The sequence below is a fragment of the Scophthalmus maximus genome, chromosome 18, assembly GCF_022379125.1.
Source record: "Scophthalmus maximus strain ysfricsl-2021 chromosome 18, ASM2237912v1, whole genome shotgun sequence".
Taxonomy (NCBI): domain Eukaryota; kingdom Metazoa; phylum Chordata; class Actinopteri; order Pleuronectiformes; family Scophthalmidae; genus Scophthalmus; species Scophthalmus maximus.
The window spans coordinates 19,038,893-19,055,952 of NC_061532.1; the positions used below are offsets into that span (position 1 = coordinate 19,038,893).

The following is a 17,060-nucleotide window of genomic DNA, read 5'->3' on the forward strand; positions in this document are numbered from 1 at the left end:
TCTGGGAAAGGTTCGGAAGAGACAGGCGGGCAGCAGGGGAGGAGGGGAACACCGTCGGGAAAGCATGACTCGGATACACAAACTCGCTGAAGGACTTCTCTTCTAATATCATTCTCAGAATCTATACGCTTCAGCCTGCGCAGGTCGACGCAATGCAAACTCCAAACCATGCAGAAATCAGGAGGGGGATGGTTAGCTGATGGGCGGATGGCGGGTTAATGTTTCACACGTGGAGACAAAATCAGGATGTTGAAAACTAACGGTATGTTCATGTGCAGATGCAGGAGACACAAGTGATGGTTCTACTTCAGAGCCGACTGCGAGTTTCTGTGGTTCAAATGTTTACATCCGAGTCGGAGCGATTTTGGCTTCAGAAAAAGTCCCGCTGGTTGGGTCAAACATCCGTGGATGGAGCAAACAAGCAGCAGTGTTTTTAAAGCATGTGGCGTTCCGCAAGGCTCGATTTCGGGCCCACTTCTGTTTTCCGTGTATCTGTAATATTGACTTCTGAGGTTATATTTTCATCTGCGTTTGTTTGCATGTTATTTAGCAGGATGACACAAAAGCTAAAGAGCCGATTTCCATAACATTTGGAGGAGGGCAGGACCCAAGAAGAACAATTTTGAGCAGATCCCGAAAAACAGGCGGATCAAGAAATTTCATTCAATTTCATGCCCTCCTCAGTTCGGCCTCAGACCATTATTTCTCTCTGCTCTCATTTCATGACAACACGTCTGAATATTTGCTTTGTTATCTGAATTTGAATAATACTCCTTTTTATTACGTTACTTATCTGAGTAGCAATATGCTTTTTCTGTTAGTTTGTTTTGACATTGTCCTCATGTTATTCTCGTGTGTATGACATTCTTATTTTTGCTTTTGTTTATTGTAAATATATATTATTATATTATGACTATTTTTTTTACCACTTAGGTTTTCGACTCTGTTAACTTTAAGTCTCTTATATTTTAGTCGTTGGGCTGCCATTTAACCCAACAAGTCAATTTTGTTTTTCTGATTCCAGAGCAGCTCCGTCTTCAGGTTTGAGGATCTGAATCGACTCTTAATTGTCTTTTCATAATTTCTCGTAAATTATTAGTAATTAATCATGTTTCTGAAAAGAAAGATTATTATTATTATTATTATTATTATATTATTGTTGTATAAAGTGACAGTTGTGATGTGTGGACACTATAGGAGGGGAGGGGGGAGGGGGGGTGACAGTGCAGAAGAGAAGGATAATTGGATAAAGGATAAATGGATCTCTTACTCTGGGAGGCATCTGTAAACAGCAGTTATGCTTTACTGTGTTCTCTTTCTGTGGCAGCGGTCTCTACAGGAGAGGACGTACAGAGAAGTCTATTAGCCCGCTGGAATCACAAGGCTTCATTAACTACACCCAGAAAAAACACACAACGTCTGGGTTAACAAGTGGTTTCACCTCCGGCTCTGGTTGAACTTTTTTTATAAAACAACCCCCCCCCCCCCCCAAAAAAAACATATTTGTTATAATGTCTAAAAACGAGATGCCGTAAAGAATAACAGAGGAGTAATGTGACATCTGCTGTCATTTTTCCTACTTCACATGTAACATTGTTTACAGTTACATTAAAAAAAACTCACATGAATACTGATTTGGATCCGAAAATTAGAGCCCGACCGATTTATCGCCCAACATAAATCTTTGGCAGACAGTTCGGGATCTGTGAATATTTTTGCAGATATGAAAACCTTTATTTGACTAAATTATTTACATTTATGTTTACAATGAAAAACTATGTTTATGTTCCTTAATTTAAGTTCTATTTGTGTTTTCTTTGTATTTATAGTTATTCATAAAGCCTTTTTATAAAAATCCTTATCATTCGGGCTCTACAGAGAAGGAAGTCCTAGAGGTTAAAATCTTTCTGGAAAAAAAAATACAAGTACATTTCCATTATTCCTGATACAAATCGAACAATTTGAGGAAAATTCTATTTTCTTAAAAAATGTAAAATTATTGAAAGTGAAAGTTTCTGGAGGGATGCAGATCAAATTCCTTCTTAAGACGGACATTTTTTTTTACAGTGTAATATGAGGCGGCAGGAAGCAGAGAGTCCACTTATCAAGCTACTCGGGTTCATTCTGCTTTAATAAAGGGACATTATCCAATTAGCCCTTAGTCTTCTTTCTACACCGAGAGAACATGATGTCGCCCACGAGAAAAACTGAGGCGACGGACGAGGCTGTTTCTCTACGACGTGAAACTCTGTGAGGCGTTGGAAAGCGCAGGAGAAGCACAGCATGGACTGCTGGGAAAAAAAGAGAGGAGGTGGTACGAACAGAAAGAAGCAGATGAAGAAAAGAACCTACAGAAAGAAAGGCTGGAGACGACTTTAACACCTCGCCGGATTTCAAAATGTTTACTGTCCCACAAAAAACACATTTCCGTGTAACAGAGAAACAAGATTCATCACGTTGAATATGAAAACAGACAAACATCCGACAGAGCACCAGATAGTTTGATGACTGAAATTGAACAAAACAGAGGGAAAAACATTTCAAGCTTATTATGCTGCAAACATATATATTTTGGAGTCATAAACATATATATTTTCTTATTAATGCATCTGCAAACCAATAGACTGTCTTGGTTCAAGATGCACCAATAATCCTTATACCAGACCAGAAAAAAAGAGGATCTGAATTCGTAGATTGATTTCACTTCACTGGCAGTTTTTTCACTTGTTTTGTTTTTTACGTTAAAAAAAAATTGAATTTAAAAAATATTCTTTACTAGAAATTGACGAAAACTCAACAAATATTTTCAATTGTTTGAAATAAGTTCGAAAACTCTAAATCTAATTGGGAGAACGTTTTTGCATATTTCAATTGTCACTACTTTATTTATTAAATAATATGTTTCAAGAGCTCAGGTCAAAGAAAGTAAAACCAACACAAACCAGCGTGTTGATTAGAGGTTTCGTGGAAGAAGGAAGCTGCTACCTGGCAGACGTTAATCAGGGCAAAATGAAAAAGCGCAAACAAACAGCTACTGATTTACAAGAATGATCGCTGATCTCTTATTTTGAAGGAGTGTTATAGAACAGTTACCTACCAAAGAACAATCGCACCGTTCCGACATTTAATTTAACATAAAACTCTTCATTTACATACATATACAACTTCATTTTGGATCGGTCAGTTTAGTTGCCAGTTTGAAGTGCACATTTTGAGCTAGCTTGACTGAGATGGTCTTGTCCAACACTGTAAAAGGTTTTCTTAATTGAAGCCTAGGAAAATTAGCCTGCGGTTGTGGTCCGTTAAAGCTGCCGTGGGTTCCTTCTCTTACCATGTGCGGCAGCTGGATGTTGGCTAAGCTGTTGATGAGCGACTGGCTGAGGTTGGCCAGCTCGTGCAGCAGCGAGTCGTTCTGCTGCTCGATCACCTTGTTCTCCTCCTCGATGGACTTCAGGTTGGTCTCCATGGTGGTGATCTGCCGGACAGTGAGGTCAGGTGAACATTTGTTTCCCCCCCCCGGCGACTGGAGAACGTTAATGTCCTCGTGATTTGAATACATGCGTCTGCTGAAGTTAGCATGCTAAACAGCTAGCTGCACCAGTGAGTGCATGTAAGGTGGTGGACGACATGACGGCTCCCAAAAGTGGAGCCAAAACCTCTGAATTGCCCCCTGGTGGCTGGCTGCAGTATAGGTCATAAGCCCCGCCCCCCTCCATGTAAGCAGATGGGACGTGGACCAAACAAAAAGAAATCAAAGTAGACCTTAGTAGTCTGTGTTCATGTTCCTGATCAGTTTGGTTATTTGATGAGATAAAAACAGGCGGAGACGTCATGATTGACAGCTGACACTGATTCCTGATTGGTCGATTCCAAATTACGACGAAAGCGCAAAATAGCGGCGCCAATATCCAAGATATTTTTGGCTTTGTTTTTGTAGCAGGAAGTGGAGACGCGTCATCATCTGGAAATAATAAACTGGACAACGTTGTAACTTCAATGTTGAAGCTGTTTTCTCTCCCTGACTTTCAAGATCTTCAGATCTTTTAAAATCTACTGCATGAAAACCTTTTCTACCGGGAAATAATATACGATCACGTCAATACGTACAACCACAAGACTCCATCTTACTTGTGTCCTCAGTTTGATCATGTCGGACTCCACTTGATTGTTGGACTCGTTCAAATCTTTGATTTCTTCATCCAGCTGTTTGATTTCTTCATCGTTTTCGATGCCTGAAACAAAGAGCGACACGTTTTCACGCAAATGATTTTTCCTTGCGAGCCAAAATACTTTGTTTTACTTAATTCTGCTTTTTGTAGTTTTTGTAGTGTAAATTAGTGTTTTCCGGTAGTTTTTCCCAATTAGTTTGAATGGAAATGAGATGTTTTTGTAGCTCTGACCTTTGCTCGCTCGCTGCTTGATTGTCAGCATCTCCACGCCGCTCATCCTGGCCTTCTTCATGGCCGAGGTGGCTCTGGGACAACCAGAGAGGCTGGCGTAAAACAAACACACACACATTGATGAAATGTCGCCCGTGATGGACGATCTATCGGCAGCGAGTCGGAAGCTCACCTCCGATGCGTCAGGAAGCTCCCGCTGACGTGTCCCGAGCCGTCGCAGCCCGGGGTCGGGCAGCTCATTCCGTCCGTCTTGCCGGATTTCCAGACGAACTGCGAGCCGTTGACGTAGCTGTCCTTCTGCCTCTTCGCCGCCAGGGGGCAGCCCGACGCGCTGCGGTGGGAGGCGTACTTCCCCGTCACGTGACCCTGCCCGTCGCAGCCCGGGACCGGACACCTGAGGGGCGGAACGAACACGCGCCGTCGTCTCAGACTCGTCGGGATGATTTCAAAAACAAGGGCTCGATGTGAATAAAGATGGACGACATGGCGGCTCGCCAAAACATCTGGATCGCCAAATCCAAACTAACCAAACCAAAAAATCAAAGTTGACGTCATTATTTATTTGATTCTATAAAAATGTGGTGAACCATCGTGATTGACAGCTGACGCCTCGCGTATGGTCGGGAGGATTGTGTCCAAATGATGTCACCAGCACCAGATGGCGGCGCCTGTATTTGGTGTGTTTTAGCTCTGCAGTCATTGGAAAGAACTGATTCCAGGTGTAACGATGAGCGGGACAAGCTCTCGTCCAGACACTCTGCCGCCGCCTGAATCCCAAATCGCCCTCCGCCGGGACATGTGGGCTGATTAGAATGAGCCTGGCGTCCACGGCGCCGCTCAGGTTGAGCTTAATTATGATTCCATTGTTAATGATGGCGGCGGAGCGGAGGTGGGTGGGGACAGACCGGCACCGGCTGAACTTTAGATTATTCACAAGGTCGTATTGGCTTAACATGACGGCCCCCGCTTTAACGGAAATGTCAAACGCTCACTTGGCTCTAACCTTTGCGGGCTCTCGGCCCGCGGGGAGCGCGGGGTGAGGTGAAGGGCCGACCGTGACTCCTCTCCAAAAACAGTCTTTTCCTTAAGTTAGAAAAGGTCAGCGCGCACGGGCAGCATTTTAAAAAGAGAGCAGACGGATGAATCTGTCAGCATCATGTCAAACAGCACGTCTTCCCCCTTTTAAAAAACTTGAAGTGAAACTCTCGGTTGTTAGTCGACCCGGGGAATTAATTCACAGCAATTGTGAAGAGTCATTTTACCAGACAAAGGTGTGAATCGGTATCTGGCTCCAGCTTCTCGAACGGGAACATCTGTTGCTATTGTCTGTTTCAGATGATTGTGAACTGAAAATCTTTAGAAAATCCTTCTGGAATTTGAAGACGTCAGTTTAGGTTCACACAACCTGTGAGTTTCAAAAGACTCAAACTGAAAATGATTACTGAAGAAAATAATAGTTTAATTCATACGTTTATATTTGGTTTTTCTTTCTCCCAAATGACTGAATCAAATCCCTAAACAGGATAATTGAAAATACACAAATTTAAAATAAGTGGATTTAAATAGTCAAATTCATAGTGTGATTTAGTAGTTTGAAGAATCATCATTCAGGACCCTCCCGACTCCTCCAGGCTCCGCCTCTAAGGGCGTTGTCACACTTGAAAGTCTGAACCAACGCTGGTGTTTTTTATTACATCGTTCACATTCGAGGCGGCACGGTGGCGTAGTGGTTAGCACTTTTTAAATTGACCGTGGGTGTGAATGTGAGACAAACGTGACAGACCTACGTCCTGTCGTCGTCGTCACCTACGTGGGCGCTGCGTTTCCCTGATACTCGACTCTGATTGGTTCGTAGACGAGAGTGCGTCGGTCGTCGTTGTCAATCCGGCGGGAAGACTTTTATGTTTCTGCTCTCAGTCGTCCTCTCAGAAAATAACGATAACATTTCGGCCTTTTTATGCGTTTCGCCGCCTCAACTTCCCGTAATTGGTCCGAACCATCCCCATGAAAACAGTTTTCACACTGCTAACGAATCGAACCGTGGTTCAGTTTGATCCGGACCGAGAGCACCTTCTTTGTTCCCAGGAAACTTTGGTTCGGACAAAACTGAAAAGTCCGAAGGTCGGGGACCAGACGCCTCGCGGGAACCTTACTTGATTGGCTCCTGGTCGTCCTTGTCCTCTTTGCTGTGGACGATCTTGATGCCGCTCTTCTTGGCGCGGGGACAGCCCGACAGACTGCAGGACGGGGAACACAAAAATATAAAAAACGTCTTTGCGTTACTTCATGTGTGACCGCAGGAAGTTGTAAGCTCTTTTGAAGCGTAGTGCCCCTGTACCTCCTGTGGGAGGCGTAGTTTCCAGTGATGTGTCCGGATCCGTCACACCCGGGGGTCGGACACCTGCGACACAAACCCGAGGACGTAACTTTTTACCACAGTTTTACTTACGTAACTGTTTTGTCTTTGTCGGCGTCTTGTCTCCATCTGGACTGACTAGATCCTGCTTCCAAAAGAAACCCCAACAACAAGAAAAAGCAAAGAGTTTGAGAACTTACTTGAGTTCTTGTGAGTTGGCCGTCATCATCCCGCGGATGTTCTTGTCGGCCAGCTGGCAGCTCGACAGCCTGCGGACACAAGGACACCAACGGTGATTTGACTGACAGAGAGTCGCCGCGGGTCAATGGCGTCGCGTGGCGCCGGCCGCGTCTTACGTGATGAGCTCCTTCTTGCCCTCCTTGCTGCAGGGCGGGTACTTGTGGTGCTTGGGGCTGGGCATGGCGACCTCGGCCGGGTAGCGCTGCTCGTCCAGCAGCTCCTGGAAGGGGTCCAGCTCGTCGCCCTGGTGCAGGGACGAGAAGTACACCGACTACGGCGCGTCAAGAAAACACATTCACATTCACACAGACGAGCTGCAGAACTCATATATGTTCTGTATACACTTTGTCTTATATACTTTCTCACCACACAAACATTCGGAGGTGGGACGGAGTTTGTTTCCAGGTGAAATTATGACTTCAATTTTCTTGGGCGAGGGGGCGTGTTGCTAGTCGATTTATTTTTATGATTAAATGTGAGCAGACGTCTGTAGGTTTATCCTCTGGGGATCAGATAATAGAGGAGCTGCAACAGTTCATCAATTAGTAATCGACTAGATTAATCACCAACTATTTTGATAATCAATTAATCGGTTCAAGTAGTTGTTATGGGGGAAAAATTCTCTGATTTCAGCTTCTAAAATATTAATATTTTCTGGTTTCTTTGCTCCTCTGTGACAGTAAACTGAATATCTTTGGTGTCGTGGACAAAACAAAAAATCATCTTTGTGGTTTTGAGAAATACAGTCGATTTATGAACCAAACATCTAATCGATTAGATTTCTCACGACAGAACTTGAATGTTTGTGGTCGTTGGTCTGTCACCTTATAAAAATGACTAATAACTGTTCATTTTAAATGAAATCTTTTTAAAATATTGAAGTACTTTTAAACAATGTGCTTGACAAGAAACATGCTCTGGACGTCGAATCGTTGCCAGATGATGACGATTGATGGAGATTTAAAGAGAATTAGTTTGTTCTCATCAGTAAAATCAGTTTCCTTCCAGTGAAACCAGTCCATCGGGTTCTAACTCGTTCCTGACTTGTCTGGAGTAAAAAAAAATAAATGGAATCCCATCAGCCTCCGAGGCCGCGAGCAGCTCCCTCCTCCTCCTCCTCTTCCTCTTCCTCCTCTTTCTCCTCCTCCTCCTCTTCTCCTCTTCCTCCTCCTCCTCTTCCTCTTCCTCCTCTTTCTCCTCCTCCTCCTCTTCTCCTCTTCCTCCTCCTCCTCTTCCTCCTCCTCCTCCTCCTCTTCCTCCTCTTCCTCCTCCTCCTCCTCCTCTTGTCCTCTTCCTCCTCCTCCTCCTCTTCCTCCTCCTCCTCCTCTTGTCCTCTTCCTCCTCCTCCTCCTCTTCCTCCTCCTCCTCTTGTCCTCTTCCTCCTCCTCTTCTCCTTCTCCTCCTCCTCCTCCTCCTCCTCCTCTTGTCCTCTTCCTCCTCCTCCTCCTCTTCCTCCTCCTCCTCCTCTTGTCCTCTTCCTCCTCCTCCTCCTCTTCCTCCTCCTCCTCTTGTCCTCTTCCTCCTCCTCTTCTCCTTCTCCTCCTCCTCCTCCTCCTCCTCCTCTTGTCCTCTTCCTCCTCCTCTTGTCCTCTTCCTCCTCCTCCTCCTCTTCCTCCTCCTCCTCCTCCTCCTCCTCCTCTTGTCCTCTTCCTCCTCCTCCTCCTCTTCCTCCTCCTCCTCCTCCTCCTCCTCCTCTTGTCCTCTTCCTCCTCCTCCTCCTCCTCCTCCTCCTCCTCTTCCTCCTCCTGCTGCTGCCGCAATGTCGCGCTTCATTAACAGACGCAATTACTCTGCTGATTAAAACCGCTCTAATTCCAAATGTGGCAATTTGCTGCGTGGATTGCTCGGCGTGATCATCGGCCTGGGAGGCGTTCAGGCGATCTGCTGTGTGTTTTTAACTTGTGTGTATCAGCATAGTGCCGCGTGTCAGTGCGGCTGCAGTGCTGCGTCTGAGCACACGGGGGCAGCACTGAGCTCAGACGCGTTCATGCTCCGGACACTTTAACCGACATCGTGTATTTCCTCGAGGATACAGCGAGCTCCTGCGTCACACCGCCTCCTCTCTGCGTCTCTTGACTTTTTCCTCATCATTTCTAAGGTTTGCATTGTTGAACACGTGTCTCTGTTCGCAGGCTCCCGGGTGAGAGAGAGAGCGCCATCGAAAAAAAACTAGACCTTTCCAAAACTCTCAAAATCCGCTCTCGTGTATGTAAAGTGATGCAAAAACGATGCAGCAGCAGCAGCAGAACGCCCCCTCGCAGAGTCCACAGCTTCTCTGCCGTGCAGCAGGAGGACGAGCATCGATTCATAAACCAGAATCATCCTTTAATCTCTGCGCCGCACACCTCTCATACAATCTCCGGTTCCCTAAAATCTCCCAATTTAACGCTTCACATGATCCTTCTGCCTCCACGTACGTTGAATTAAGTGCAGAGCAACATGTCCAGTTTCACTTTTCTTTTTTTTGACTCCTTAAAGAAACGCATCACTTTAATCTTCAGTTTTAAAAATAAATCGAAGAGTTTTAGAGTCAAACGATTCTGTGATCTGCCTCCGCGTCGCTGAACCGGTGGAGAAATGATTACCCCAGAGGAATCCATTAGTTCGTGTGAGGCCGTTAATCTGCCGAGTGCCGAGCTACAGAGACTGTGAGAGAATCTTAAAGAACCCCTCCAGTCACCTTTTAAAGAATATAAAAATAATCTGCCATGCCTCATATTTTGTTCAACATTGTTTACGCCCAAATAAAGTTTTAAAAATCCTCTGATATGTGTCTGGAAACCATCCACCCAAGTCTGAGACCATGAATATTCATGATATGCAAATAGCGCAGGCCCCGCCCACCACAGCTGCTCGCGCCAGGTTGACCGCTGGAAGAATGTGACCAACGAGATGTCTAGAAGCAACATCGACGAGATTCAGCCATGAAACTTTCACGAAGGGCGAAACGAGCACCATCCAAACTAAAATCAGATGATTCCACGCAAAGATAACTGCACGAAAACCAGCAAGAGACAAAACGCATGTCGACTGTGTAGTGAACCTATTTAGTAACTTGTGAGACATTGAATCATAATTTGGTAATAATTAGTCGACAAACGAGCTAAAAATGTCACCACTCACGAAAAAGTGCTGAATTATTAAAACATGAATATTTACTGAGATTGAAAACTTTTTGTCAGAAAATCGACGCCTATTTTTAACTAAACAAATATGTAATGTAAACAGTAAATCTCTGAATTTTAAAACTCTGAAATTAATAATATTCTTTTTCTTTTTATTAAAGTTTTCTTCCTCCAGAGGTTTTTTCAATTTACGATAAACTGTTTAAAAATAGCTCCGACATTTCTGCCATTTGTTCGTAAAAATCTTGAACAAAATATGAGTAAATGTAAACTTCTGTTGAATGTAAACTATTTGAAGCGTAAACTCTTGAATTGTTAAAAGAAATAGATGAATAATTTAAAGTGTGTCGTAGATGTAGAGCAGGAAGTAACTGTACACACTTAGAGTCAAAATGAACTGTCAACTTATTAAAAAGCAACAGTTAATTAATCTCCTCATTTTAAACTCTTCGAGGTCGGTCGTTGAACCTTGTGGGCGGAGTCTCGCAGGCCCCTCCTCTTACCTCCTTGTGGTCCTGCTCGTCCCCGAGCCTCTTGATCTTGGTGTAGTCGACGGGCAGCTCCCAGCAGTCGGCCTCGCTCAGCTGGTAGCAGCGGCTGCTGAGCAGCGCCTGCCGCTGGGGCGACATCGGCTGCAGGGCGGTCAGCACCGTGCCGCTGCCCTCCGGCCCGCCGGGCTGACCGCCCACGTCCAGCGCGCCGCCGCCGTCGTCGTCCAGCTCGGCCACCGGACTCTGACGGAGACACACAACACAACGCCGCGTCTCAGTTCTTTAACAACCAGGAGTTTTGAATTCAAATCCTGACTTGTAATCTCTTGTACGACGGTAAGATTCCCAGCAGGTTGTATCGTCTCTGGTAACGTCCCATCAGATATCACCTTCATCATTCTTCTTCTTGGACTTTACAAATCCTCCAACTGTCCCTGACATGCAACACGATCGTCATGTGTAGAATTAGTGGCGTGCCCCTTTAAGGAATCAAGATAATATTATCTAATATGTTTTTGTTTTTTCAGTTTCACATTTGTAACCTTATTAAAAATTTGATTTGAACCGATCTCAGACGTCTGGTCTCGTTCTGGATTTTGTGAAAGAAGCAGTTTTTTTATATAATTTTTTAATTTCAATACAATTTGGAATATTTCATAAGTTTTATTCATGATTTGTTTCCTGTGATATTAAAGATCTAGAATCTATTGGATGGATAAGAAGCTGGAAACATGGAAACTAACCAGTTAATTAATACAGATTGTAAATGAACTAATGACGTCTCACTACGCAGGAAAACCGTGAGAACAAGTACAACAGGTCAAAGCTGAACTGAGAAGTGAACCTGTGGATGTTTCTGTTCCTTCTTATTACAATTTGTTTTGATTAACAGTTTTATACATAGTTCTGCAACCGTTTATCCATTAGTAGTCGATTACTAAATTAATCGCCAACTATTTTGATTGGCGATTTAATCGGTTCAAGAAGTTTTTATGAAAAAAAACTCTCTGATTTCAGCTTCTTACATGTGAATATGTTCTGGTTTCTTTGCTCCTCTGTGACAGTGAACTGAAGATCTTTGGTGTGAGGACAAAACAAAACATCATGTTGAGGTTTTGGGAAAGATGTTGTTATGAACAAAACAACTATTCGAGAAAATACTCGACAGATTAATCGATTATGAAAATAATCATTAGTTGCAGCCCTAATTATAAATCATCGTGTCGGATTGGTTGAGTGATCGGGAACCCCCCTGTATAGGAAATGAGGAAAATGTCAATATATCTGAAAATATTTGTAAAGGGTCGAGAAATAACGAAATTTTTTAAAAAGTAAGTGTAAAAATAAAAGACAGTTTATTCTCAATTTCTAATTCAATTATGTCTAAGATTTGTGTTAAAAAACATGTCGAGGTGCGAGCTTCTAAACCCGTCTGATTCTTTTGCAAGATTATCACCACGTTCCCCGATCTGTTAGTTATGACCTTGGAGGCTACGGTGTTAATATCACACGCGACGTTCTGATATGAAAGATTTTGCCTGATCTGCGCGTGGACGTGGCGTCGGACGTCGGGGTCTCACCTGTGTCAGCAGGTCGAGCGGTTTCCCCCCCAGGGCGTGCGGCAGCTCGCGGCACCTGGTCGACAGGTTGAGGATGGCCGTGGCCGCCATGTGGGCCGCCTCCATGTCGTGGGTGTAGTCGAAGCTGCTCTTGCTGCAGGTGCTGCTGGCGCTGCTCCCTCCGCCTCCGGCACCGCCTCCGCCTCCTCCTCCGCCGCCTCCTCCTCCTCCGACGCCACAGCTCAGGCTGCTGCTGCTGCTCGGCGCGTAGCTGCTGGTCGTGCTGCTGGTCGGGCTCGACGTCTTACAGTAGCGCTTGGCTGTGGGGACGCAACACACACACACACACACACACACACACACACACACACATATGGTTGTTAGTCTGATGGTGGCGTGCACAACTAACTGAGCAGCAGGAGAAGAGATCAAATTTGCATTTAGAAATATGTACAAAAATAATAGTAGACAGACTAACGAAGGAAAGGAGAGATATTCATATTTTTTTCCCTCATCTTTAACGAATCTCATGAAAATGTGTGGGATTTAGTGGCATCTAGTGGTGAAGTTGCATATTACAACGTCCCCCCTCCCGCCGGTCAGACACAAAGGAGGAGAACCTGCAGTGGCCTTCAGGGAGCATGGAGACACATTCTTCCCTCTCGACTGAGCCACCTTTTTGATTTGTCCCTTCTGGGCCACTGTAGAAACATGCAGGTGCAACATGGCCGACTCCGAGGAACAGGACCCGCTCCCAGTGTAGATTTAAAGGTCTCGGAAACATGTTTCCTAGTTCCAGGTGACATGTTGCAACGGTGCCGGCATGAGACTCGATTTGAAGTTTAAAACTGTCCCGATAGGAACCATTAATGAATATGATTAGGATTAAAGAATGTTTTAATACAGACGTGGGTTTCAGGGGCGACGACAACAATCGTCACGCGGGCGTGATTGACTGTGTCAAAGGGTTAAATTGTGCGTTTATGAAACTGTGCTTTGGAGGAGATTTAAATAAATGTTGCGATATATATATATCGTGTATCGCGATATAACAATAACATATTGCGATATCATTTATATGCCATATCGCCCGGCACTACTTCACGCTGGACCTTAAACTTTCAGTTTGCAACTTTCTGAAGACGACTGTAACTCTGTTGGTTTGAGGATTGATTGAATTTCAGGGAACTGTTGGGGCCTTGGCGGACGTGTGATAATTTTTCTAGCTACATACTGTATTAATCTCAGGCTACAAATAGTCCCCGACAACTCCCCTATTATTTAATTTTGAGTAATATTTGCTAAAAAAACGACTGTGCCGAAGCTATTTGGGGGAAACGAGTGAGCTTCTTAACTTTGAAACAAAACTGTGCAACGAAACTGCAAATACGAAGATTTCTGCCTTCAGAGGGAAACAATGAGTTCGGACTCAAGCAAACACATTGTTAGTTCTGATCTTTGTTCCAGACGGGGACACAGAGGTGCAGATGAGGACTATGAGGTGTATGAAGAAGAAGAAGGAGAAGGAGACGCAGATGAGAGACGGTGAATCTGGGCTCGGTGGGATGGAGCGGTGCTGACGGAGGGAGTCGTCGTGACGGAGGGGAGAGCGCCGTCACCTCGTCTTCAAGAAAAACCTGCCTCCCTCCTCCTCCTCCCTGCATCTCACTGATGGCTCCCAGCCAAAGAAACGGGGGCTTTGCCTTCATTACAACCCCTCCATCTGCACCTCCTCCCTGCCTCCATCCCTCCATCCCTCCCTCCATCCCTCCATCCATCCCCTGCTCAGAGGAGGCCCGGCTCGTATGGCTCTGCTCTGCCTTCGCTCCCGCCATGTGGAGGGGTGGAAGGAAACACTGGCATATTCTCAGCGCTGCAACAAAGAGAAAACACTGAGCGCTGAGCATGTGTGAGCGAGTGTGTGTGTGTGTGTGGCTTTATCGCCAAGCACAAAATGTTCTCCCGAGAAGAGGAAAATGAATAGAAATCCTCCACGGTGGAGGTTGTATTCCCTCCGACAGAGACAGAATTCCAGCTTCCGACTACTTAGGCATCAATAAACTAAGAAATTTGGATAAAGATTGAACAGATTTTTTAGTTGTACAAAAGACACAGTGGGGACTTTTCTTTTCTTGATTCACTCACTCATTTAAATTCCACAGAGTGTGTGTGTGTTCAGCCTCCTCCCACTGCGACATCTTATGTCTACCAGTAAAAAAAACTTTGAATAATTTCTACAAACGAAAGCTGCGACTGCCCTGCGATGCGCTGACGATCTGACTCCGCCTCTCGCCCCAATGTCAGCTGCGATTGGCTCCAACATCACTGCACCTCTCCAACAATAAGCAGTTAGGATAATGGATGGATTGGATGGAAATCATGAAGATCACCCTGAGGGTGTGTGTGTGTGTGTTCATGTCCCTCACCGTCGTATCCCTTCGGGGAGGTGTCTCGCCCGTGGTGGGACTTGGTCGTCGGGCCCCTCTTCCCGTAGCCGCCGTGCTGGCCGTCGTAGCCGCCGTAGTCGTAGCTGGTCTTGGAGTACTTCTCCAGCTCCTTGGCCAGGTTGGAGCGCGGCGTGCTGGTCGGCACGTTGTTCTTGTAGCCGTACTGCGGAATCTCCAGCTGCTTGACGAAGCACATCGGCCTGAAAGACAAACCGCCGGCAGAAAGGGGGAGCCCATTAGACTTCACCGCAACGTTCAGCATCCCCCTGATTTAAGTACATATAGCTGACATTGGTTCCTGAAGTAAAGATGGCAACAAACAAGACAAGTTAGACGATGTGTTCAGAGAATCCTGTACATGTGACGGCACCACTCGGCATCCCTCGGTAATAAATCCACCAGTTATTGCAGATGGTAATTGTCGGCATTTGGCATCCCGACTTTCTGTGATGTACGTAAAAGTGATCAAAACCCGGTTATAGATCGTAGGAGACTCAGTTGTTGTGTTCCAACTTGCAGCTGTTTCCTTCCAACCCCCAGTGTGGGGACGTCACTGCACCATTCTGCTTCTGTTCCAATTCCAAATGAATCTGAAGACATTGTGTCCTATGGAACTTTGTGAGAGGCACGGCTGGAGTGTCTCTGCAGTATTGAGCTTCCCCGGAGCATTAGGGCTCTGAATCTACAAGTGTGGGGATTTCACTGCACCATTCGACATCCCCAGATTCAACACAACATGGTGAACTCATCTGCACCTGTTTCCCAAAGCCAAGACGACAACGAAAAAGGAAAAGATCTACGACAAAGTACGTGTTTACACTTCAATGCACCATGCGGCGTCCCTTAAAAAAAACATTTGCAAGTCAGTCAGACGGTGCAGCGGTACCTGAGGACGCGGTCTGACGTCTGATTGGACGTCTTGCTGCCGGTGTCGGTCACAGTGTGACTCTTCTCGTGGACCTTTGAGATCTTCTCTGCGGCAGCGATGGGGCAGCCAGACAGACTGGAGGAAGGAGGGGGGGTATACAGCACATGGCCTGGTTACATACTGTATTGTACACACACACACACACACACACACACACACACAGCATCTGGGTCTGCATGAAGAGAGGTTCACTGACGTTATAAATCAAGTGAGAAGTAGAGGAGTCGTTGGAGACTTTCTAGAGGAAACAACCGGTGGAGTCGCCCTCTGCTGGTCATTACACAGAATACAGGCTTCAGGATTCAATTGTCCTTATAAAGCCAAGAAACGAGAAGGGGACTAAAAATAGGAATCCAAAAATATGACGTGTGTATCTGCTAAAAAATTAATATTGTGCATCAATCATGGTATTTTACTGGCAAGGACCGTTTGTCCTTCCGGCGCCGTGGCTCCGCTCCACCGCTGGCGTTCACTTAGCGTCGACACTTTGTACTTTGAGGGATCGGTGCTGATTGGACGCACGGTCGCGTTGCGTCGAGTCGACGAGTCACTTGACTCTGTGTTTTTTTGGTGTGAATGTGGGGTAAAGATTTCCAGCCTCCTTCTGTCACTCGAGGCAATTCATAATTACTGCACACACACACACACACACACACACACACACACATTATGAAAGGATGGCTGTGTGCGAGGAGCGTGTGACAGTTCAGCTCGGCAGCTGCTGATGCTGCTGCTGCTGCGAAGGAGTTTCCATGGCGACTGCCAGAGAGATGAAAGCAGCGTGAGCTGGTGTGCTAATGGGAGCTACACTAAGCTAAGCTAAGCTAGCTGGCGCTTTTGTTTCCTCTCCCGGCGGAGCTGTGCTACATAACACGCCCTGCAGCCACGTCTGTGTGTGTGTGTGTGTGTGTGTGTGTGTGTGTGTGTGTGTGTGTGTGTTTGTGTGCTCGCTGCTCTGTCTGATGCCAGCGCACGTGTGCTTGCTGCTGTCTGTGAGCTAATTTGTAAGTGTCTGACAGTGTGTCTGTGTGTGTGTGTTTGTGTGTGTGTGTGTGTGTGAATGTGTGTTCCAGTAAGCCTGTATGCACCGAACAGTGTGTGAGAGAGAATATGAGTGTGAATCCTAATTACTTTACATAATTCAAAAAATGCTTGTGTGTGTGTGTGTGTGTGTGTGTGTGTGTGTGTGTGTGTGATCCTCTGCTCTGCCTGTTAAACAGCTGAGCTGCCGTTGTGATGCAGACACACCTTCAGCTCAAACAAACGTGACAAAATTATAATTGAAGTTGGTTTTCGCCTTCGTGCATCTCAACTTGGAAACGCTCCAACACGTTGAATTTTCAAAATGGAATCGGCGGTGCGCCACCATAAAGTCTCCCCGGTCGGTCGCTCTGTTGGTTTGCGGTTTTGCAACTTTACCACCAGATTTACCGCCATAAAAAATTTTAAAATGACAAACTGGGGCTTTAAGGAGTTGAGACAGCTGCTGAATTATTTTTTCATTTTCAACATTC

The 17,060-nt window shown here is 45.5% G+C and overlaps 1 protein-coding gene across 5 annotated transcripts in view; it reads right to left on the reverse strand.

Annotated features, from left to right (window-relative positions):
• Nucleotides 1-17,060, reverse strand: part of myt1la (myelin transcription factor 1-like, a) — a 52,281-nt gene that overhangs the window by 3,639 nt on the left and 31,582 nt on the right. For 2 of the 5 annotated variants that reach the window (XM_047328844.1, XM_047328842.1), the window contains exons 11-22: nucleotides 15,505-15,621; nucleotides 14,598-14,818; nucleotides 12,193-12,491; nucleotides 10,625-10,855; nucleotides 7,113-7,267; nucleotides 6,957-7,025; nucleotides 6,739-6,801; nucleotides 6,554-6,637; nucleotides 4,573-4,794; nucleotides 4,401-4,492; nucleotides 4,129-4,232; nucleotides 3,332-3,475 (exon numbers count right to left, since the gene is read on the reverse strand). In XM_047328844.1, coding sequence (XP_047184800.1) covers nucleotides 3,332-3,475; nucleotides 4,129-4,232; nucleotides 4,401-4,492; nucleotides 4,573-4,794; nucleotides 6,554-6,637; nucleotides 6,739-6,801; nucleotides 6,957-7,025; nucleotides 7,113-7,267; nucleotides 10,625-10,855; nucleotides 12,193-12,491; nucleotides 14,598-14,818; nucleotides 15,505-15,621 — 1,801 coding nt within the window. Of the gene's footprint in view, nucleotides 1-1,270; nucleotides 1,334-3,331; nucleotides 3,476-4,128; nucleotides 4,233-4,400; nucleotides 4,493-4,572; nucleotides 4,795-6,553; nucleotides 6,638-6,738; nucleotides 6,802-6,956; nucleotides 7,026-7,112; nucleotides 7,268-10,624; nucleotides 10,856-12,192; nucleotides 12,492-14,597; nucleotides 14,819-15,504; nucleotides 15,622-17,060 lie in introns of all 5 variants that reach the window. The other 3 variants (XM_047328841.1, XM_035618252.2, XM_047328843.1) reach the window with 3 other exon arrangements.